The sequence below is a fragment of the Copadichromis virginalis genome, linkage group LG6 (assembly GCF_057382275.1).
Source record: "Copadichromis virginalis isolate Kocher_CV1m ecotype Utaka linkage group LG6, C_Virginalis_male_GT1.1, whole genome shotgun sequence".
In the NCBI taxonomy this organism is placed as follows: domain Eukaryota; kingdom Metazoa; phylum Chordata; class Actinopteri; order Cichliformes; family Cichlidae; genus Copadichromis; species Copadichromis virginalis.
Genome location: NC_140623.1, coordinates 30,598,129 through 30,623,275, shown reverse-complemented (window position 1 = coordinate 30,623,275; position 25,147 = coordinate 30,598,129). Strand labels below are relative to the sequence as shown.

The window sequence follows — 25,147 nt, the reverse complement described above, 5'->3', positions numbered from 1 at the left end:
GAGGCCTCTGGGTCCAGTTTTCAGAAATGCGTATCGGAGTCCAATTTCACCTCCCACTGACGTCAAGTCCCTGCTAAGGCCAAAACAGCCCAGCAGCAATGCTTCTCTTCCCTTCTGTATTTCGAGGAAATTACTCAGCTTTTTCCAAAGTATCTGCACTGTTGATCCTTGGCCAGCATGTGTGAGCATGTGAGTTTGGATGTGTGTGTTTAGCTGCGTGTGGCTCTTTGCAGTGACATCAATGGGGGTGCAAAGGGGAAGGAAGTTAGAAAATGTTTGGAGTTGGAGAAAAGACAGAGCCGATCTTTGTAATCACAGAGCAACAGTCTCAGAGTGAGCTTAAATGATGGCTTGACTCAGTTTTATTGCCTCTGCATATCTCAAACTGGTGCTAGAACCAGTACCGAATTATTAATACTAATATCTTGGAAGACATTACTGTGTTATGCAATACATCATACTACAATTTATGTTAAGAAGATCAGGTTCAGCAGGAACTTGACTGTATTACCACACCACAAAGTAAACTCCAAAAAAAGCATGGTTAAAAATGATTTCTCGAGCAAAAACAAAACCTCATCAATTAGTCTCAGACGTTCCCCTCTTGTGTTTCCCTACTTTCGAGCTGATAAAATCACTGTCGTGTCTCTCCTCCCAAAACGGAGCAGACTTCGACTTGACGTCCATCATGTAGGACTACAGCTGGCAAGAACAGCATTTGTCCTCAGATGTAAAGGTTCAGTTTAACCAAAATCTGCAGGAAGCAGAGAACTAGCTCATATGCTGCTACACTGAGCTCACCGAGGCTGCAGGGCATAACAAAGACTGCCGTCGTTAACTGCTCTCCAAGACTGTTCAGTTGCCGTCCTCATGGAGAGACAGCTCATTATTGCTCTGTTGTTTAGTTTTAACAACATGGGCCCACCTGTATTATTTATTCACCCTTTTAAGAAAGGACCACAAATAGAAACCAATTCTGGATTCTCCATGAATAATGCATGGGTAGCATTGTCAGGAACATGACCTCAGTAATAGGTTACTGTTATTTTGTTTAAAAAAAACAGGCTGATAAGAAAGATCTCAACGCCACAGTCTTATATTTCTTCAGCAACTTCTTCTGACTAATTGCAACAGTAGCAGTTAATTTGTGATCAATATTTATAACACTGATCCTGCTTTTCAACAGAACTCCCACATTTCCAAAAGAAGCAACACACCAACTTATATTCTCATGTAACTAAAACAACATTTGATTAGTGCCTAACAGTGTCTGCATGTGTATCACCTCTGTTTTCAGCTACCTTTCTAACCTGATAGTGCAAAACACAGCCCAAACACTGTGTGAACACTGTGAAGCAAAACACAAAGGACATTTGCTGTTATGTAGTGTTTTTAGAGATTTAGCTCAATACAAACTGAAGAAATGAAGACCATTCTGAGTTAGGCTCACTGGTATCTCTTAGATGTAGTCCTTTATTTGTATCATTAGAAGGAATGCCCACACACATTCCCACAGAAACACAGAGGAAAGCCTTTGTGATCATTATTAAGCATGTAGAAGATGAACTGGCAGCTCGATAGTCAACATCCTTTGTCCAATATATCCACTATCCCTCCTCTGCACATGTCAAAATCATCTCACTTTTCCACTCCAGTGCATACCTCCACCTCTCCAGGCTCTCTTCCACCTGCTCTCTACTCTCACAACAGATCACAATGTCATCTGCAAATAAGAGCCTCCTGCCTGACTCATCTGTCAACCTGTCCATCACCATGGCAAACAAGACAGGGCTCAAAGTAGATCCCTAATGTAATCCCACCCCCGCATTGAACGCATCTGTCACTCCTGCCGCACACCTCATCACTGTCTCTCTGTCCTTTGCATGTCCTGCACCACCGTCACATACTCCTCTGCCACTCCTGACTCCCACCTACAGTACAAGAGTTCCTCTCTTGCCACCCTACCATATGCTGTCTCTAAATCCACAAAGATAGTGAAGCCTCTGACCTTTTCTAAACTTCACCCTCAACACTCTCAAACTAAACATCATATCACTAGTGTGCTTCCTCTGGATAAAGTCTTACTGCTGCTCACTGATTGTCACCTCTCTTCCTAACCTAGTTTCTGCAACTCCTTCCCATTTCTTCATGGTATGGCTCATCAGCTTTATCCCTCTGTGGATACTGCAGCTCTGCACATCACCAATACCAGTACACTTCTTCTCCATTCCTCTTCATCCCTTCACTCCTCAAAATCATGTTAACATGTCCACTGCCCTCTCTCCTAGTCATCTGGATCAACTGCCTTCCCAGTTCGTCCTCTTCACAGCTGCCCTCACTTCCTCCTTACTAATCCTCTGCATTTCCTGATTCACTAACTATCCTCCATCCATCCTCTTTTCTCTCTCATTTTCTGCATTCATCAGCTTCTTAAAGTAATCCTTACATCTTCTCAGCACACTCTCTTCACTGGTTAGCACATTTCCATATTCTGTCTTCAATCACCCTTAATGCACATCCTTATGACCTGTTTATAACCTGCTGTACATCTTCTCTGTGTTTGTATATATGGAATTTATACACCTGTCAGCATGGAGATTTAAATATACCAGTATTCATGCATACTACCGTGTGGGTTTCTCTATATAGTATTTTATGTTTTCTATACTTTCAAACACCAGAAAAAAATCTAAACTTGCCTTTCTTTCCCTTCCCTGTTGAATTCTGGGATTGTGGTAGTGGACTTTGAAAAGGGGTTGTCCTTTGAGGAGAAGGATGTGGGATGAGAGTGAGTCATGCACATACAAACACATACGAGCGCGCACACCGAGAAAAGAAATGTGTGGGAAGTGATCAGCAGATGTGTTAGCACCAAACAAACGCTACACTTTGGGGGCCAGAACGCAACAAGCGAGAGAGTCAAAAATTAGCACAGGTTGATCAATATGAGATGAATCATCCCAGGAGCCGGTGAGTCCATGTAACCTCTATAAGTCCTCAAAAAAGACTCAGGACTGAAACCACGGAGACTTAAAGCAGCAAGAACTGGAAACGCTGTGTAAAAATAGATCAAGGATGTGACATATGCCATATAAACCTTTACCTAGCAGGCTGAATCTACTTTGTAGTAGACCTGCCCTTCCCACACTGCTGGCTTGTTCAATCAGTATTAGAAGTTCACACTTGCGCTTCAGTGTTTGGACTTTGTGGGCATTACGTACATGCTGGTTTTTGTATTTACACCAAATCAATCACTTCTCTGCTTGTAGCAACAATTATATTTCCTTAGAAATGGCACCAGCTGCTCTACAGCAGACAGATAACAGGTGTACTAGAAGTTATGGTATTAAAAAGGGAAAATAAAGTAAACAGAGAATAAATTACAGCAACTGAGGGGTTTGTGGAATTTCTGAGGGGCCATAAGGGGCAACCAGACTTTAACAAGAGCCAGAGCTAAGTAGCCTGCTTTTTAAGGCCTCTTTAGGTCTATTTAAAGAGCCTGCACATCTGCCCCCTGTTTGCCTTTCTGGGGCTGTAAAGCCTGGAAAAAGAAAGGAGAGTAAATGGTGATAGAAGAGAAGGGAGATAGTCTTTATGAGATGCACACTTGGATGGCTTGAACCAACAACATCAAATGAACAGAGTGACTTGGGCATACAAATCAAACTTCCCCAGTATTTTTTATTTTTTTCATTTTCACCAGGTGCTACACTGAAGGAGGCTGAACAGAAAAACTGCAGTGTTGTTATGGAAATTCAAATAAGAACGAAAATGAAAAGCACACAGTAGACAACTTAAAGCAGCATTATGTAATTTTTATATGTTAGTGATCCCAAACAGCAGCTGTTTGAAACAGGAGGACATCTCTGCAAACAAAGCTGGTAGTTACCCCTTTTTAAACCATTATGGAATCATTTATTTAAGAAAATGATATTTAATGTCGAGATTTTTTTGGTTCTGGTTTTTGTTTTGGTTTGTTTGGGTTTTTTTTCTTTATACTGAACAGCTTCCCCTCCATTGGATGTTCATAGTGACCTATACCAGTCTCCAAAATGAACCGAAACCACCAACATGTACACTGTACAGTGGTGTTTACTGTATCACTTCCATTTCTTATCAGTAATTCTGATTCTGTGTATAGGTGTATGGTAACATTGCTGGTCATGATGTTTGCTATATTTTTCAGCAAAAATTCAAATTTCAAATTAAAACCTCGACGTATAGATGTTCTCTGTGTCTAGGGTGGTGGTGTTTGGTTTAGGTTCTATCAAGCTACATCCAGACTGGAAGCTTTGAAGCTGATGCCCAGTCGTTTGCAGACGTTCCAGGCTTTAGTTTCCTAGGTAACCCTGTCGTGCATATACTATCAGGTCATATGTCAATCAGCGGTATCCTGTGCTGGTAGCTGCTTCGATTGCTCACCTTCAAGGTGAGAAACGTTCATTTCAAGTTGTGCCCACATGTCCATGCCAGCAGTTATTTTCCCTGGAATCACTTTTAGTCACCGTACGTCTGTCGCTTGTCTTGGTCTTTGGTCGCCACATTGCTTTGAATCACTTCCAGTGTGGACGCAAATTTAGATTGAAAGCAGTTAATTCATTGTGCATTGCTTTGAAGCTGACAGCTGGTTACTTGTCAACATTCTAGGATCGGGTTGCCAAACCAACTAATGTATTTACTACCAGGTCATGTGTCAATTAACAGGACACTGTGCTCTCACTGGTGATTATTGCAAACGCTTGTCTGGAAGCTGAGAAAAGATTATTTCAGGTCCCGCCCCTTGAGGTCAAATGTCTCTGGTCACCACATTGCTGCAAATCTCTTGCAGTGTGGACACAGCTTTATAATTCAACCGTAAGAATTTCTCTTTGCATGGGCAATTAAAATTCTTGTTGCCATCTATCATGCCATATAATTGTTGAACAACTACTTCTAGGATTTTTCTTTTTTTTAAATCTGAAGTTTAGCAGAGACAAAAAAAAAATCCTTAGAATCATTGTCTATGAGAATGCTCAAAAAATATGAGTTTTTAAAACATTATTTAACCGTATATCAATGTTGTTGCAAACAGAAAAGTCTAAAAGGGAACATAAAAGTCTGTGAGAATTACTCTGTGGCTACGTCCATTTGTAGTGTAATGTAGAAATTATTCAAACTAAACAACAATAAAAAATAACACGTTTTTTAAAGCTTGAAACAAACAGACAACAGTCTTCTTGAACCCTACTTAACTTTCCTACATATACAAAAATAAATCTTGTCCGCGTTCCTTAGTAATCCCTTGAGAAATGTTACACAGTATTGCTATAATTGCATTCCTAGGGGTGGGGGTAGGGTCTCTTTGGGTCATTTAGCTTCAGCTGCCATGTACAGTCCTCATCGCTGATTATCCTAGCTGGGCCGAGTCTGGTGATTTTACCATTGCAGAACTTTACAACCCTGTCGTAGCACTTTCATCCATGCAGGGCCTCCACGGGGGCCACCAGCAGGTAAAATATTAAATTCCTAATCCTGCCAATTATAAAACATACTGGATGAGTTGGCACAAAAACTGGTATGACCTCAAAGGACCCACCTGGGGAAATTGCACTACTTCAACAAGCTCAGCTGGTTAGCGCCAGTTAGCGAGCATTAGCAGGCTAATGTTAGCAAGTAGCTCCAAACCACTGCTATACCCATGTACAGTTTCACAGAACCACTAACATGGTTCTGATTTGCTACAGACTACAGTCTCTTTAAAATGTTACAAAACAAGCCACTTATAGGGTTTCCAACAGGCAAGATGACCCCTTTTTAGGATAAAAGCTACAACTGTTAGATTAGCTAATGTATCTTATTAGCCCACCGTTGCCATTAACTGTTTTTACACATATAATTTAAAAAAAAAAAACAGGTCAAAAGTCTAATTTCTTTCCTTACTGGGATTCCATTATCATTTTTTTTCTGTTTGTTGTCAGAAAGGAGAAAAAAACATAGAAATATTTATTTAACCAGGAGCGTGACCTTCACACATAAAAAAAACTAAAACAAAATGAATACTAAGTGTTTAAAACACAATCAGAATGACAAAAAAGAGAAAACAACTTCTTAAACCAACAATTGCCAGCTTTACAGAAGAGCCATGCTTTCAAATATTAAATGCAAATATATAAATAAAAATAAAAATCATTATTCTTATTATCTGTTCTTTACCCACATCTTTTTATAAAACTGCACAGAGAAGCACATGTGCTCAGTTTCTAATTAAAAACATCGATTTCCTTTTGTACTTTCCTACAAGCTGACTGCCAACTATCAATGTGATCAACCATTCTGTTATCTAAATGATTAGACAAGCACATCTCTCTACTTGCTCCTCCAAACATTATCCCCTTCATCCCCCTACTCTCAACCATGTAGCTTCCATGTATGCACGCACACACACACACGCACGCACACACACACACACACACACACACACACACACACGGTCAATGCATCTTAGCTGGCATTTTCGCTGCTTAATCCTGCAAATCACACAGCAAATCAACCGTGGTCAGGGCTGACTCGGTGGAAGAGGACACTAAAACAGGGGAAAATTTACACACACACACGCACCTGCACCAGTGAGGGAAGAAATCAATACCTACTCTTCTTTTTCAAAGGAGGAGTTCAAAACATGACCTACCTTTACAATTACGTGGGGAATTGTAACTCGGTGTGGAAAATAATTTGCCCTCTCTCTCACACTCAGGCAGTCCCTTGCAGAGATTGCCTGAGCGTCATTGTGAGCCCATTAAGATAAGACATGGAGTTTATTAGCTTCATTCAGCAAGTGATCTCTGTGTTCCTTCATCAGAATTCCTTCATGCAGAGGCGGCAGGGGAAATACTGGCCTTACATCTAGCCCAGGTTAGTACAAGACAGCACTCCCTTAAAAATCTTGTACCCAAGGAGAGCTCAGCGTACTTGGACAAGGCTCATTTTCAAGTTGAGAAGTTCAAAATGTGCACCTGAATAGCAGTTATTGTGCTGAAATATTCAATCAATTATAAAACAAACTGCAGAAGTTGTTCGATGCAGAGATGATGGTAAATATCAAGCCTTCATTATAATCACTTAAAGGCTATGTAAGCTTTTATTTCACATCCAGATAAAAGCTCTTACCATCTGAAAGCTTGTTTTACTCCTGTGGCATTTCTTGTCAGCTGGTTAAATAAAGAATCATCTCTTGCAAGTAAAATCTAGTGTCGGAGTATTGCAATGTCATTCAATCAGTCCAACACTTTGGATGCATCTAGGATTTCTACCAGTTTAATCACAAGCGGGAGGACCCCCAGCAAGCCCAAAAGCCTTTTAGCACAAAAATATTGATTCGTTCATGTATCTTAGCCCACTGTTCTCATTAACAGTTTTCATGCACATTAACAACCACTTGAACGTCTCATTTCTTTCCTCACTGGGGCTCCGTCATGCGTTGTCTTTTTGTTGTCAGAAAAGAGAAAGAAGCTTATGACATTTCATGGTTCATTTAAATTTTGCTGCGTTTAGAGGTATGTGCTGGATTGAATATACACCCTGCTGAAACATAACATAAACAAATGCTTAAAAAAAATAGCAGAGCCTATTAACCTTGGCATCAATGTGTCTAAGCTGAAATTATCCACACTGCAAGCAAGTGATTGGTGCTAAATCCCAGGTTTGGGGTAAAGTAAGACTCATTCAACTGCCTCATTATTTGACAGTTATCCTAGGGATAGCCTTACACCATAATCACTATAATCCAGTCCGCGATCAGGGTAATGGTAGGGAAGGATGGTGCTGGTTACCATAGAAACCAGAGACGATAATGAAGCGTGTCAGCATATAGCTATCTATAGCCTGTCTAATTTGTGTGCGTGTGTGTATGTATGTGCGTGTGTAGGCTGAGATGATAGTTCTTCCAAAGATGCGTTGCACCTGTGTGTGGGCTGCAGGCGTAGCAGCACAGCATGATGACCAGTGTGCGCAAGTGTATTCTTATCCCGAGTGTAAAAGCAGCTCAGTTACACATGGCGGGAGCAAGCTGAAACTTTTCTAAAAGCGATAGAAATAGATTCACTCATAGCCTCATTAATGCCAAATGTGTTTTTGCACACACATGGACAATGACGCACCTGAGAAATTAAGCCTTACTTATTTCAGAAGACGGCAAAGTAACTGACGGAAGTTTGCAAAGTGCAAAAAAACAAAAAACCAAAGCACATTATATTGGTAAAACACTCTTAAAGCTGCTATAATTTCAGTGTCAGGCAGTGAAATCATCCTAATGTAGCAGCAAGCAGCACTAAACCAAAGATGACTTTTTAAACGTATCCTTCCTTCTCCATATTTCATGCAAGTACACCATCTCAGTCTATCTTTGTTCTCCCCCTTCTTCCTCTTATTTGCATGTATTTTACTGAATGAAAGCCTCTGGTGAACCTCCACTTTCCATCTCCATCTTAATACCCTAACCCCATCTTGGTAAATCTTTCCTTCTCGCCTCTTCATGCACTAATGGAGAAAAAAAAGGCAGAAAAAAAAAGAGGGAGCGGGGAGGGGTTGTGGATTTATATTTTCCATTTCTCTGTAATCCTCTGTTGCACTTTCTGTCTAAGTATCTCTGTGGAGAGACAGCAGGGACCAGCAGCTACTGTACAAATACAGGTTCAGCTCTATGCCTGTATACACATACACAAATACAAAATACACACGCACAACATGTGAAACTACAGACGGTGAAAGAGGACCACCGGAACATTAAATTGAATCAGATGGCAACTCACTCTTCATAGATTATAGAGCTAAAGGCTATTCAAGAAAGAAAGGCCAAAGACCTAATCAGGGCAGAACACACAGAACACAGTAAATAGCCAGCCACAAACAGTGTAGCCGAACAAGCACGAGGCCACTTTAAAGCCACTTTCATACTAAAGGTGATAGCGTTATCAGTTTGGCATTTGCTTAAGTATTGAAGATATAAGCCTAAATCAAGCTTTAAGCACCTTGTTGTATTTATTTGGAACTTGTGATAGAACTTTCCCTCTTGCCTCTCAAAACCAGAGCACTACAGTTCAAAAGGAAGTGATTAAAAACATCGTTTAACATGTTATGTGATGCCGTCATTTTTATTTTGCGCTCTTCTGCAGCAAAACACCAGTCTGTGCTGTAACAGGTCTTAGCTGTCGACAGCAACCAACGCTAGTCTATGGTCATGTGAATTTAGACTCATTATCCACAATATCACAGTACAAGTGCAAAGTCTATATTTGAGTTGCTAAAGTGTGTTTGTACATATTCAGTGGACCGTGAACAAATTCAAATCTGACAGCAGAGGCCACAAGTCAATAGAGGTAACCTTCCCAGATAGCAGTTTACTTCATGTAAACAGACAGTTACATTTGTATAAAGTTAATGCTGGCATGTTATAATTCTTGTATAAATAAGCACTTGTGGAATATAACTGATTTGAAGACATTGCGTGATCTTGAAATTCAAAACAGATTGTTCACTCGGATAATTTTACTCTCAAAAGATGGGACAGCAAGTCTGTTAATAGTATAATGTTAGATCAGCATCACAACTGGATTTAGCACCATGTAGCACTACAAAACACATTAAGGAGCTTCCTAAAAGGGAAATCAAATCACCCTTGAAATTTAACAGTGCTAATAATTGTCCTCTCAGAATCACTTTCAGCGTCACAGCCAGAATCTAGTTTCCTGTGTGCGTTTGTAGGATCATAATTTCCAACACTTTACTCAGACAGAAGTGATGTGTTTACTCTGTTTATCACGTTAACCCCCCCAACCACTCAACCCCTCTATCCCCCACCCTGCACACCCACACACACCCCTCTGCTTTTGGCAGGAATCTACTCAATAATTCATAAAACACAAAAAGGGGGTGTGGAAATTCGGTTGTGGCAAGATAAATAATAGAGCGTGCACGAGCTTGGTTAAAGTGATCATTGGGAAATGCAGGGGTTGCTGTGGAGAGCAGAACCCCACTGACAGCTCAGACATAAGCGCATGTGCGCGATATGACTCTGACACTGCCGTACAATCAATCAGTTTTAATCACCCATTCCCTCATATAGCCTTAACATCGAAGCGAGAGCGACAAAGTTGATGTCTTTTGAATGAATGGGGATGTTTTTGGCACCGATGGTAAGACAGGGGGGGACATTAAATGGCGCCAACTCGAGTGCAGGAAAAAAATTAATGGGAATTTTCCACTGTTCGCACAAATGATTTGGAAAAATGGACAGATTTACTAATGAAATAATATTGAGTGTCTGCCCTAAAATCTATTATTAATAAATACCACATATTGTGTGTTTTGAGTAGTCTCTCGGGACACTCTAGAGGCTCCACAAAGTTCTCTGCTACACCTAAGATATAACAAAAAAAAAAAACAGAGCTGAGCTACATCATATCGTCTTTAATAATGTAGGTATACATTTTTACGTGATATAAAAAATGTCATACTGTGATATTGTTGCTATAGCAATGTGATGCATTTACTTCCTGCAGTGCATGCAATAATGAGATAAGCCCAGGCACGTCTGGAAGCAAGAGCCACATCTCGTGCTTCGACGACAATTTACTACCAAAGAAAGGAGCCAATTTGGGCACCAGTTTAGCTCTTGGGGTGAGCGGGCGACCATAAACTGTTCCCCTTAAAGGTTTCAATTTCAAATTAGTTTAACCACTGGGGCAACAACCTCCGAGTAAAACCAGGCTACGAAGAAGAAGATATTAGCAGCTGGTGATGTGCAAACAAATGGCTCAACCAAGAATCGCTAGCTTCATCCCACATGACAGGAAGAGCAAACGGTGGATGAAAATTACTGACGTGTTGGAAAAACAGGATTCTAAGCAGCTGTTTAAAAACTCGACCCAAATGCAACATCCCAAAACGATTCTTTAGTTTTTTCAGTTTTCAGTTTGTGACATGCAGCTCCTCAAGACTTACAAAGTTAAGTTGCTCAAGCTATTGTTAAAATAAGCTGCGTTAGGCAATTATGTCATACTTTTATTTAAAATTTGCAGCCAGAACACTATCAGGGCTACTTTTGCTCTTACATCTGACTTGTGCTGTGTCACTGCTTTTGCACTGTAATTGACACTGATGGCAGCTTATTGGAAAAGGACAATTTAAATGCCCTTTATTTACTTATCGATGCTGCTATGTGCAAGCTGCAAGCATCAACAAAATGCTGTTCAGTTTTGGGGGGTTTCTGTACTACATTAAATATCGCTATCACAAATTCTTTCTGAAATGTTGTGGTATAGTTTTGAGGCTACATTGTCCACTCCCAATAAAGAGAAACTAAAAAGGAGATCTTCACATACGTCAGCTGCTGCTATAGTGCTTCTATGTGTATGCATATCACTTCACGACGATGAATGCACACACTCCACGCGACTACATTTGCGTTCCCCATGTCTCCATGCGTTATTAGTAGTACACATCATGCATATCAACACTACATCATCATCAGCTCGCCTCTCATCCTTAATTTGTCATACATTACTTCTCTGATGCCCTTGCTGTCTGCTACTGGCACTGACTAATTCATTCACGCAGACCATTCCATGTAATTCCTGTCATCTTTCCTGCAAAATCTCTTCAACCACACCCCTGCGAAAGCTCTCTCGATAAACAACAACGAAAATCTGCGCAAACCCACTTGAGAGCAGCAAATGAATGCCTGTAATGTCAAGTGCTGTAAAGAGTCTGTGTATATTAATTTACACTCATCTTCTATCTAGACTCTAGCCTCTCATCCTTGTATCACATTTGTGCATATTTTGGTGATTTTATACAAGGCAGCATTCGCAATTACACTGAGGGCCAAAGAGAAGAGCAACCCTTTCAACTCTTGTAGCAGGATGTAGAGCAAACAATAAAAAGGAAGTTTACATTTTATTCTAATCTCAGCATGTTTTTTTTTTCTTTTTATAAAGCATCTCCGAGACACGGCATTAGCATATGCACCCAAAGTAGCAAACAGTAAGCATTTTCAGTGACATTTCCCAAATTGAACACAGCAAGAAAGTTGCTTTGGTGTAAAGAATCAGCTGCTTTGTCTCTATTTATAGCCACATTTTACAGATTTAGCAGCCGCCTTCTAACTGTGGCTGCAAGTAGAAAACGTCTCTTATCCCTCCTGTGTGATTTGCTAGCGCGTTGGAAGAAATCCTTTTTTTCTCCATGGTGACACGAGGTTGTTTTATGCCAAGGCTTGATCAAAAAGAGCCTGCGCTGCTCTCATTTAACTCCATTACTTATTTTTATGTGACTTTATGGGAAAACAGAAAATGATTAAGCAATACTCCTAATGATATCCGAGTGGGGTTTTTGTGTGTCGTGCAAATTTCCAATAAGTGATCACTGGGTTTTCACTCTCTCTCAAAACGTTGGGAACTGCTGTCCATCATTTTGAGCTCATTATCAGTCTCGCATAAGCGTCTCAGGCTTCGAGTGCTTGATGCTGCTATAGAGCACAGATCACTGAAGAGCTTGCAATGATCATGTGCCTTACTGTTGAAAACAAAAAAGAGGCACAAATACACTCGTTCCAACTAAAAGTATGGAACATAAAGGAGAGGATCGGTCCAGACGAGGCTGTCAGTGTTGCATGACGACATCATGGAGCTCTTATGTTATGAAAAGACCTTTGTCTCAATACAATCCAGATACACTACCACACCGGCACACAAACACACACACACAGCCATTTAGGAAATGAGAATAGTCTTCATCCGAGGATAATGGTCCGTCACAACCCATGATGGTTTCCTCTAGAAGAGTAAATGGCAGTAAATGAGACGCTGATTGAATCATAGCATTGTCATGTATACCAGATGGCAAAAAGGTCTTGCACCTTACCACGAAACCAACTAAATAAACAGCATGTAATGGGCCCTGTTTCCCAAACAAACTCTGGGGTGGTCTGGAGGGATCTAACAATGAAGTGCGAAAACAATATACCGAGTAAATGTGCAGCTCTGCTTTTGAATTAAATACTGGTGTTTTGATACAGGGATATCATGGAGCTTTGGGGTCATCTTGAGGTTACGTTAATATACTACGGAAGGCAGGTAATGAATCGAAAACTCAAACTTCCACCTCACTCATCTAACAAGCGCAAAAAGAGAAGTTCCCTACAGCAATCACCAATATCTCACTTTGCAACTTTATTACATTATCCATTCAAACCACAGGAACACCAAAGAAGCATTGCTGTTTTCATTCAGCCATAACAGATTTGTTCTTACATATTTTCTGCCTTTCATCCTGTGGACACATGGAAAATAACTGCTAGTGTCATAAAAATTTGCTCTGGGCCAAAGTATCACTTGACAATGGCAGCCAATCAAGTTAAAGAGACTGATCTTTTTCTGTTCCTCCAACACAAATTAGATATCCTGGGGAAACAGACAATATTTCCAACACATGTAACCCTTTACTGTCTATAGAACAGTTTTACTGAGATAAAATTAGTACATCAAGCGATGGAAGCCAGTGTTGCGTGAAATTGTTCAAACTGCCAAGCTCGAGGGCTCATACAATGTCAGAACAATATGAATGCTTCCATGTGCATTTACAACTGATATTCATCAGTCACAAAATGACTCAGCAATTCAAAATCCTATCATGGTGCTTTGTAAATATCCGCTACATTACAGCTAACAGATGCTAACTGCACTTCTGTGTCCAAGTTGCTTTTAGTCAGCAACATCAATGGTAATCTCAGCTGTGTCGAAGCAGAGCAGGTGTTCAGCTGAAATTAAGCTATGCAAACATAAATTACACTACAGTAAGGTATGCAGGTTTCCTTTGGCAAGTATGTGGGCATGCTACATCAGGATATGCATTCTGTAATGAATTTATACAAAACTGGTAATTGCAAACATATGAATACCACGAAAAAATGTCGAGTTAGAAAACCACCTAGGTTTCCTTTGAACCTACCATCCAGACATCCCTTCAAGCAGTCAGCCAACCCTAAGTCTTCTCATTTATTAAGTCACCCTTCTATATATCAAGCCATCCATTCTCTCTAGCACCTAAAAAAAAAAGCAGTTTCTGCAAAATCTGGCTTTACTACTCCCTCCAAATGATAAACATGGCGGTCAATAATGGATATACCTCTGGGTTTCCTCTAAATGTGTCATTCTTTTCCCAAAAAAGCTGTTATCCCAGCTCAAGTCTTTCAGGAGATTACAGCATTTCACAATCAGATGCTGTCATAATCCTTCAGTTACTACCAGCGCTAACACCCCATCAAACAGGCATTCAGCCAAAGGCTACTACTGTCTGTCGACTACACCAAACAGACTAAAAACTCATGGATATTCAGTTAATTCAGTTTTGAGAGGGTGTGTTTTTCACTATCCTCTGCTGAATGTCATTATCCTCTGAGTCACTACAGTTAATAAGGAAAAAAGAGGCAATGAGGCCCTGCATCATTTTGTCTTTTCCCTTGAAAACATCGTGCGCTCTTGTGACAACCTTATTCAAATGATACGGTCTAGGTCTACATCTGAGCACAATTCAAAGAGATTCTCCGGTTCCCTTTTCATGACACAGATAAAGCTATTACAGTGTGAAATTGTACTCGCAATGAAAACTTAAAATTCATCCACCAGGGCTACGATCTCAAACAACTGTGCCGATGGTGCCACATAGAGACTCGGGTTAGCCAAAGGTTGACCAAAAATACATATCAAACAAAGACACTGAGGCACAAGTGAGAGCTGCTGCAGAAGGAAAAATATATAATGGCAGACAGACAGAAAGAGGAGAAGGAGGAATACATCCATCTGTGTCCTATCCTTTACTGGAAAGGATAGAGAGGTGGCTGATGAATTGTCGAGCGCCACGGTGGCTGATGAATGGCTCAGTTCGTAGGAGAAGAGAGCAGATTTATTCCCAAGGCACTTAAAAGGGAAAATGATTATTTCTTGGCTAAGTGGTTCTGGTTAGTATTACATGTAAATCTTCTGAGATGGAACTTTAAACCAAAACAGAGAAGCTACGCTATGAGTGAACTGCTTCAAAGGCTTGAGTTACACCGAGTCATCCTGGCCGTTATTATTACACTGACAAAATTAAAGTTAATATTAGAGATGGCACGATACCACTTTTTTATGTCCGATACCGATACCGATATCATAAATTTGGATATCTGCCGATACCGATATGAATCCGATAGTGTTTTTTAATCAACAAAACTGTTTTTTAAATATCTTGCTGCATTTTGTATAAGTTCATACTCAAGTTTAAAACAACAACTACACTAAAGCTATTCTGTTATACCTGTATGCAAAAAAAAATATTTCATAGTTCAGCAATACTGATCAATCTAATAAACTTAAACCTACACCATCCTCCCTATTCTGGTATTTTAAAGAGTACTTAGCATAAATATTAAGCAACCTAACTAATAGGGTTCCAACTCCCAGCAACAACAAAAATAAATAAATAAAAAATAGGGAACCACCCCTCACGCTCCACCTCATGATGCTTAATCGCCGTAATCAACCTTAATTTGATGCAGTGTGAAAAAAAATGCACAGAAATCAATTATTTTTCAAGAAATATTAAATAGATTCAACATCTTTCTTCAACAAAATTGCAGACTGCACAGATGGTACCTTCCCAAAGGAAAAAGTACTATAGCTTACTAGGGTATATTAGACTTAATAGTCACTATATACAGTAATTGACTTCTATTCATTTTACATCAAATTAAAACTTTGGGTGTCAGATAATTATTTATTAAAAGCTAGACATTTTAAATGAGAATAAGAAAGAAAAGTATGTCTTTGTGCCCCCTTTTCCCTGTTAATGCCCTATCAGCCCCCCTGGCTAAACTTTGCTAGATCCGCCCCTGCACAGTTACCAGCGTCAGCTACGTAGAAAAAGATCCTCGAGTAGAAAGTAATATTAAATAAATTCTAACAACAGCTGATCAAGCTTAAACGTGCTGCTGTTGTTCAGCCGCTGGTTTCCTCTTTCTGGTGCAAAGTGGGCCAAAAACAAACTAGAGACACGGACTAGCGACAGAAAAGCCGATCAGCTGATCGTTAAGCAGTTTCATGATTGAAGTAGCAGCAAGAAGAGGCAGTCGCTCCATATATCGTTTGTTAAGCTTAACGCAGGAATGCTTTACAAACATTCAGAGATGGACTTACACACTTGCTTTACTTCTCTCGGGATAACTTTGTCGGAGATGAAATGCCGGGTTGCTAGCGAAGCTCCAAATGCTATCCAGACCACCGACAGGTCCCGCATGCCACAGCCGCTCTATCACGTGATGCATACTGCTCCGACGTGCTAACGTTCTGAGGTGAGTTACGGCGTGTTGCAAGTTTTGTGAGGTGCTTTCGTGATATTTAATGGATCGGATTACATTTTTTATTTTTCTCCGATATCCGATCCAGTAATTTAGGTCAGTATCGGACCGATACCGATACGTAATATCGGATCGGTCCATCTCTAGTTAATATGAGCAAATCTTTTCATTTGCTAGGTGAGTCCAATCTACAACAAGGCTTGTGAGCATTTAGGTGGAAACTTTTGCCACTGCAATTTCAAGACTTATGAATACTTACTTATAAAATCTAAGTTTGAGGCTAAAATGAGCTCATCTCTGAAGCAAATCTAACAATATTACCACTTGGAATGTGTATAAATCCAAGCCTGTGATAAACACAGTTCTCTCTTTCTGCCCTGACTTGTCCACGCCACATGTTTCACTTTGTTTGTCCATCGGCTATTCAGTCCACTGACTAATACATGGTGCCTGACTTTAATCTCCTCTAACATCACGACGCTCTTGTCTTCCAAAAAGACCCTCTTTCTGTCTATGGCTATTGCTGACAAAAACCGTAATTTATCATAAAATTATACAAGGGATTGGTCTGTACTATAAATGTATGTAGACTGACTTCACTTAGCTACATAACACAAAGCAGTAACAAGAACCTGGATATCAAGATATCCTTTTTCAGGAAATAAGATACTGCTTTCAAGAGAACTGACTGGACAACATGTATTTTTATGTCATTTTCTTACCTCGAAAATAACCTGCACCAAAGAAGTTTAGGTTTACAGAATAAGTTACTATGGGCGTGTAACCAAATAAACTAAGTTACCTCACCAAGACTGAAAACCCCGTGCAAAAACCTTCCACTAACAAAGCTTCATAGTACAGGCCTTGGGTGTTAACATCTAGATGAGAAGCAGCAGCTAGTGTGACTGATCATAAATACTGAAATGTCTAGTTAAAGTTCAGCTAGTATAGCCAACCCGCCGTCTGGTAATGTCTATTTCTTGGCTGAGAGTTGTGACATCATCTGCTGCCTGCCACTCAAATGTGTGGTCAAAAGATTAGATTTGAACAGAGAAAATAATCTCCTATAAGACCACGATGTGCTGTGTTTACACTTCATATTTGAGATTTTAAAAAATGGTAAAGATTGGAAATTAGTGAGCTTTAAAGGTTCTGTGCAAACTGGATTTCTTTCCTTTCTCTCTAATCTTTAAGCTAAGCACAGGAAAATGTTCGCGTGAACATAATAAGGTGTTCTCTGTGTGGTTTCTTTTTTTCTAGTTTCATGTCCAAAGAAATTGGGAAGACCACTTTCCTCTGTTTAAAGTTGGAAAAAAGAATGAGAAAGGCAGAATATGGATGGAAAAATGCTGCAGCAGTAATACGTCAGGAACACATCCAGACAGGCATCTTAATCATCACCCAGAGATGATTAAGAGGAAAGAGAACTGAGCCTCACAGAGCAGCTCATACACTCTGGTATTGCTAAATGATTCCTTCAGTGCGCATGATGTTTGTTAAACTTGTATAAACACAGCACGGATAACCAGTCCAACCTCAGTAGTAGGGCTCGAATGACGCAACACAGCAAGCAGCAGACAGTGATCTCTTCCCAGAGACGACACACAGAAAGATGTGACCTTACATGTCCCCACGACTCTAAGAATCTAAGTGCACGTACGTACGCAGTATCGGTTTATGACACAAGGGAGCTTATAAGGGGAAAAAAGATCTCCCAGAACTTCCCCCATTACCCCCACTCCACTCCACTCCACTCTTCTTGTCCTCTCTGCCATCCTTTCCCTTCTGCTCAGCACATCAACCGGCAGCACAACGCGGTTTGTCCTTATGCCTCATCTGTCTACTCTACCCTTCCGTCTTTCATTATCTTAATCCATCCTTCCTATCCCTTTGGACTGGCAGGAAACTGGATTTTCAGGAGCGAGGGGACGACACTCAGCTCAATGTGTGCAGGCTTGATAAGAATAGTAAGAACAAACAGGCCAAACTACAGCCTAATATGTTTTTCCCCCAGATCATTAAGGAGGTTCCTTTCTGTAACAGGACTGTCAGCAAACAATGGTGCCCTGCTTCCTGTGTTTCATCCAAACATGGATTTATCTTCACAAATAAAAAAAGAAGCAAGATTCTGAGTACAGTACAAAAGCATCAGTGTTTTTGAGCATTTTGGTCCATATTATTTTTTTCTTCACCTTTAACTACATACACGCTACACTCCTTATACTTCCAATTTTACTGTATTTCTAAGAGTATATTTAAGTATTTTGTTTAGCTTCATTGCACCTCATCATACAAACCTCAATAAGGGTTTTAAAGCTTGACAATAACCATAAATAGCAGGGTTTGGGGTTTTTTAAGTTCACTCTGAGTTTACGTGTGCTTTTCATAGTTTGGGTCTAGCCCGACTGCAGAGGAAGGAAAAAATAGCAACAGGAAGTTAAAACAGCAGGTGCCAAAAAGTCAAGCCTCACTGTAACAGCATTTTTGAAAGTACGAACTGGTACATTAAAGTGTCATTGGCTCAGCATATTCTCATAAATATACACATAAGCGGTTGTCAGGTGCTCCCACGTATCAGCAGACTTGTAAATAAAGGAAAAAACAGCAGCATCCAATGTGGTGCTTTGAATTTTTCGTGCTAGGGTGACCCTCTTGTTGAAAACGCGATTGCAGATTGAGCCTTTGATTACACTGTTCTTGCTTCTCATAACTACCATCTGTTCACAAGTTAAACCGACGTGACAAGAAAGTGCTCGCTATTCCTCTAAGCTTATAAAATGTTCACAGGAAAGGCTGCTTTACTGAATGGAAAAAAAAGCATGTGTGAACGCTAAGACGCATTATCACCGCACACACACACACCACCACAAAGGTGTTTAAGAACACAGGCATGAGCACACTGTCCCTGTAACACCCTTGTGCAAGAAAATGACTTCTCCCTTTTAACCGCAGGTCTCTACATGAATTGTTGGTGTGAAACTTTGCGTAGTCTCTGTGTTGAGAAAACTGCTGCTGACCATGGCAAGAAAAGTGAACTTATTACATGCGGCAAGATTTTCCCAGTGAATCTAAAATTACTGTGTAAGGCTGTACATGTAAACGGGAGATGCGTGTAACTGCACTTCAGTGCAAAAATCCTCTCTTCCTGCATCTCTAATCATGATTTCCTCAAATCCTGAAGGTGTCAGAAAACAAGAATATAATGAGGGTTACACACATTTTCTGTTGGAGAACTCAATCACCACATCCATGTATGAATCAGAGAGCAAAAATGAGGAAAATATGAATGAATAAGTTCCCCGTAAAAGGCCTGACAAAAAAATGGTCTCATTATCTGCTCACGCTTTACAATACTTGTTTCTTTCCTCAGAGATGACCAAGTCTCATGTGGATTTTACTCTTAAAGTCTGGGGTTGAGGAGATGCCACTGGAAAGCATTGTTCCACGTGACTATACCAGCCCCAGCCATAAGAACACCACCCCCTATACCCACACATCACAACGACAAGAGGGATGGAGATGAATGAGAAAAACAAAGGCCTGGGTGACAATTGATAAACATGCTGTTGTGCTGTACAGCAAGCATGCCAGGACAAGAGAGCAGCGATCGTCTTCACCTTCTAATTTTAGACTGTGTCACGGGACCAAACAGACAAATAGGTTGAATACAGACAATGGACAATTCTTTCTGACATCGCCGCGTGCGGCACAAGTGCATGCAGGTATCAGTGTGCCGACCCCTGCTCTGCATTGTGTTAGTGTCATCGTGTGCAGCATTACATCAATGCAATGTAATATGCATGTAATTGCCTGCATGTGAGCAAGTTAGAGTGTGCGGCCGTAAGAGGAAGAGTGAGAGCACACTGCCACTGTACGCAATTCTACCACCAGCTGATCAAACAATCGGATCTATGATTGGTTTTATATTTGATGGAAGCGTTTTACGAGCTGTGCAAAGGCACCTGCTTGTATTGGGAGTTCTTTGTGTTGCTATGCGTTATCAGACAAAAAGTAGTGATTTAAAGTGCGAGTAGAAAAGTGCCGATAAAGGCGGAGAAGTGTGCATAAAGCGCAGATAATAGATTAGTCTCCAGTGAAGTTAACCTGAACGCATTTCTCACTTCATATGACCTCCTGCCACATGTCTGGGACAAGCAAACCCATGGCGTTAGCCGCTAAGGTCGTCCGAACAGCACTGAACCCCGCTCGTGATTTAAAAAATAACAAAAGAAACAAGTGGTGGAGAACTTACCTCCTCTACTGTGAGGGGCATGCATATCCTGTACTCCTTCATCAGCATCTTCCCCCCTCTTTTCTGTTTATTCACAATGTGTCAAACCAGCCGAGTAAAGGTTCCCTCCGCCGACCGACGGGATGTGTGTACAGTCTGGAGACGTGTCAGAGCATGTGAGGGGACGCGTAGCCCGAGTTATAAAACGCTCCCGGAGTTCCGGCTCACTACTTTCATCAGAACCAGAGGACGCAGTCTTAGGCGCTGAACGTGAGAGGAGAAGTGAACTCGGTTCTGGGTTGTTCCCTCCCAACACACTGATGACGCGTCAAGTTGAAGCAAATGACGCTGGACACAACCGGAAGTGAGCATATGGACCATTAAAATAAGAGCAGAAGTGTGCGACTGCAATTTGAATTGATCCCGTTTTCTACACATACACATCATTGTTGTTGTTTGGCGACATATTTTTCACTTAACTATTTATACTTTATTATATTTTGTATTGCCAGAAAGTGGAACGCCATATTCCAAAGGGTCAAAAGGCACAGGTTACTTTTTTTGCAAGTTTCAATTGGAAGTGAGTTTGAGGACAACATTAGGAAAGGTGGTTTGGGCATGTGCAGAGGAGGGACCGTGGATATACTGGACCACGGATGTTAACCATGGGGCTGTCAGGCAGGAGAGGGGGGGGGGGGGAGTCCACAGAGAAGATGAAAGTAGTGAAGAGTTGATGTTGGTTTCACAGAGGAGGATATTTTATTAAGAATAACAATTTTTTAAGAACTTGCATCACTATGGTGTTACATGAAAATGTTGCCCTGTGTGTGGCTTCTTCTTCTTCTTCTTCAGGCTGCTCCTTTTATGGGTCACCACTCACCACAGTAGACCATCTGCCTCCATCTCACCCTGTCACTAGCATCTACCTTCACTACCTCTGCTCCTTGCATCTTCACTGTTTCACCCGTCTTCCTCTCAATCACACACATGTATTCTGTATCTGATGCCTGATGTAATGCCACCCCCACTGTCACTCCTACTGCACACTCACCACTGTCTCACCGTGCTCATATGTATGCTTCACCAACCCTTACATCTTTCTCTGCCACTCCCGGCTTCCTCATACAGTACCACAGTTCCTCTCCTTGCACCCTATCGTGCTTTTTTTTCTAGATCCATTAAAACATAGTGCAACTCCTTCCTCCTTAATGCCTTTAATATTTAGTCTGAATGTGTTTATATTATGCGAGTTGTTTAATAATTCTGTTCATCATCAAACTGCCAAAACTAATTATATCTGTGGGCATCAAACACTGGTCGAACTTAACTTTCAGTTAATTTGTAAATGACTAAGTACAAAGATGCAAAAGCAAATTTTTTATTTGCACTAAAAACAAAAGATCTTTAATTTATATTTTTAAAGAAAAAGAAAAAAGTGATTATTCAAGATTTAGTGGATTACATTTTATTTCCATTAAATAAAAACCTGCTTTAAAGTTTAGGGTGCGATTATTTAAGCTATTATTTTGAAAAAGCTAATTCACCGGATGTGGCATTGCCTTTTGCATGCTGGCTGCACAGCTTTCTGTTGGGATGCCACAAGAAGTAAAAAGCTAAACTGCTGACGAGTAAAGCTGAAGGCTTCTTAAAGCAGCGTTTGTTAAGCAGCCTTCAGCTTGTAGGCAGTAAAACTGCGGTTTAAACGAGTCCTTCAGTCAGATGAGAACGAGGCCCTCTGCAACCCCCTCCGCCCCCCGGACACAAACACTCACACTTGTAAAAACAGCTCGCAGGGGTATCGGAAAATGTAAGCACTTAGCAGCAGTCTAGGCCCCCCTTCTTTCCTCTGCTTGGCCGGTTGAAATACGAAGCGGCTTGCTGGAAACATCGGTCTGCTCAACCACAGCACAGGAAACATCAGCTCACTGCTGCACTCACCCAACCTCCTCTCACACGTCTACATAGTGCTTTTGCTTCTCGATCAAAGACGCATTTAGCACATATGCACACAGACCACTGAGAGTGAGCTATAAAGAGTTTTAGATAGTTTCAGCAGGGTGAGTATGATGGGAACATTTTGAGAGGATCAGACACTACAGCATTTTAAAATGAGTTAGGGGTTATGCTGTGTACTGCGTTCTTAGTCCAGATGGCTTCAGATAAGATAAGATAAGATAAGATAAGATAAGATAAGATAAGATAGAACTTTATTAATCCCTCGGGTGGGTTCCTCTGGGAAATTCGATTTCCAAAAAAGCACAGCACCGACAGAAGTTACAGAGTTATACACACACACATATATATAAATACAGAGACAATATAAATAAAATATACGAAGGGGATAAATAGAATAAATAGGAATAAAAATAAAAATACAAGTGAATTGCACATTTCAAGTATTGAGTCTATTGCACCGTTGACTATTTACAAAAGTATTGCACAAAAGGTATTGCACAGTGAGGTGAAGAGGCACTACAGCTTAGTTGTTCCCTCCTTTGTCCTCCTGTTTCCCCTCCCTCTCCCCTCCAGAGAGGAGTTAAACAGTCTGATGGCGTGTGGGACAAAGGAGTTTTTAAGTCTGTTAGTTCTTGTCTTTGGGAGAAGCAACCTGTCACTGAACAGACTCTTCTGGTTGTTTATGGCCGTGTGCAGAGGATGCCTGGCATTGTCCATAATGTCCATCAGTTTCTTTAATGTCCTTTTCTCTGCCACTGTCACCAGAGTGTCCAGCTTCATGCCGACCACAGAGCTAGCCCTCCTGATCAGTTTCTCCAGCCTGGATGAGTCCTTCTTTGCTGTGCTGCTCCCCCAGCACACCACAGCATAGAAAAGTACTCCAGCAACCACTGACTGGTAAAACATCCTCAGGAGCTTCCTGCAGATGTTAAAAGACCTCAGCCTCCTGAGGAAGTACAGTCGGCTTTGGGCTTTTTTATACAGGTGCTCTGTGTTGCATGACCAGTCCAGTTTATTGTCCACCCACAGCCCGAGGTACTTGTTGACCACCTCCACCTCCTCCCCCTCTATCTGAACCGGCAGTGGACCTGCTCTAGACCTCCCGAAGTCCACAACCAGTTCCTTAGTCTTTGAGGTGTTGAGTTGCAGGTGGTTTGTGTGACTCCATGCGACAAAGTTCCTCACCAGACTTCTGTACTCCTCTTCCTGATCATCCCAGATACACCCCATGATGGCTGTGTCGTCTGCAAACTTCTGAATGTGATAGCTGGAGAGGAACTAAGGAGAAGCTAAATACAAGGGTTATGGTTCATTTGTTGTTTTCAGTAGGACCATCACGATACCTGAGAGCCAAGACAGCAAACATGTGTCCTATAAACTGCAGCTACTAATGTTGGCCTTTCAGTGGGATGTAAACGAACTGTACAGTTTGCACAATTCACCCATTAAAAACACACAGGTTTCACAACATATCTGAAGAGAGGAAGTCAGGATTGTTAACTCACTTGACCAAACATTTGGCCTAAAGGATCTGGGAACTATTATTATACTGTTCCATAACCTTCATTTATTATTTTAACATTGACAGCCAGTGCCCTCTTTTAACACACGCACAGATCTTTGTCTCATCCTAAGTAAGGGTTGAAGGGAAAAACTTTGCAAGACCTTCAGAATATTGGTGCTAATATTTCTGACTCCAGTAGAGTTCAGTAAGTACCTTCTGGTACTTGTATAACACTCTGTATTTGTAATTGGATTTCTGTAGTTTGTGAGTTCCTTTTGAAAACAAGACATTTTGTCAGTGACAGTAATGCTGCTGTCCATTAGTGTCAGCTACGCCTGCTAGAATCCGCCATACTTTAACACAGAGAATAAATTCAAATAGATGTCGTACATTATTTTAAAAAAAATGTTACAGCATTGTAAGAATATAAAAAAATTGCAAATGTGACCAGTTTGTGCATGACTGTGGCCTCGTTAATGTTAAAGTACAGATCACACACCTAATAGCTAAAACATTTAATGCTCTTAAAGGCATTGATTGCTTTAAGAGCTCTGAATGGTTTAGGACCAAAATACATCAATGACCTCCTGACCCAGTATGAACCATCCAGATCCCTCAGGTCATCTGGATCCGGTCTTTTATCAGTTCCCAGAGTCAGAACCAGACACGGAGAAGCTGCATTCAGCTTTTATGCTCCTTATATCTGGAACAAACTCCCAGAAAGCCTCAGATCAGCTGAAACACTCAGTTTATTTAAATCCAGGTTGAAGACTCACCTGTTCTCAGCTGCATTTGAATAAAGCACCAAATCCACACTTTAAGCTTAAATTTCAAAACTTACATTTAACTACTGATTTTATCTACTGTTCTGATTTTATCTGTTTTGATTTTATATACTGTTGTTTGTTTGTTTGTTAATTAGTTAGTTAGTTTATTTGCTTGTTTTATTCAATTTTAAATCATGCTTTTTATTTGTTCTTGTTTCTAATGTCTCTGTAAAGCACTTTGAATCACCTTGTTGTTGAATTGTGCTATACAAATAAACTTGCCTTGCCTTGCCTTACAGGGATACATTATTAAGTGATCA

The 25,147-nt window shown here is 40.7% G+C and overlaps 1 protein-coding gene across 1 annotated transcript in view; it reads right to left on the bottom strand.

The window, feature by feature from the left end:
* The window catches only part of LOC146708094 (cytoplasmic phosphatidylinositol transfer protein 1-like), a 75,743-nt gene extending 54,810 nt beyond the window's left edge, over window positions 1–20,933 (bottom strand). The window contains exon 1 of the mRNA XM_085459832.1: window positions 20,622–20,933. Within this exon, the coding sequence (XP_085315958.1) occupies window positions 20,622–20,669 (48 nt within the window). The 5' untranslated portion in view covers window positions 20,670–20,933. The remainder of the gene's footprint in view (window positions 1–20,621) is intronic.
* Between the last annotated feature and the right edge of the window lie 4,214 nt (window positions 20,934–25,147).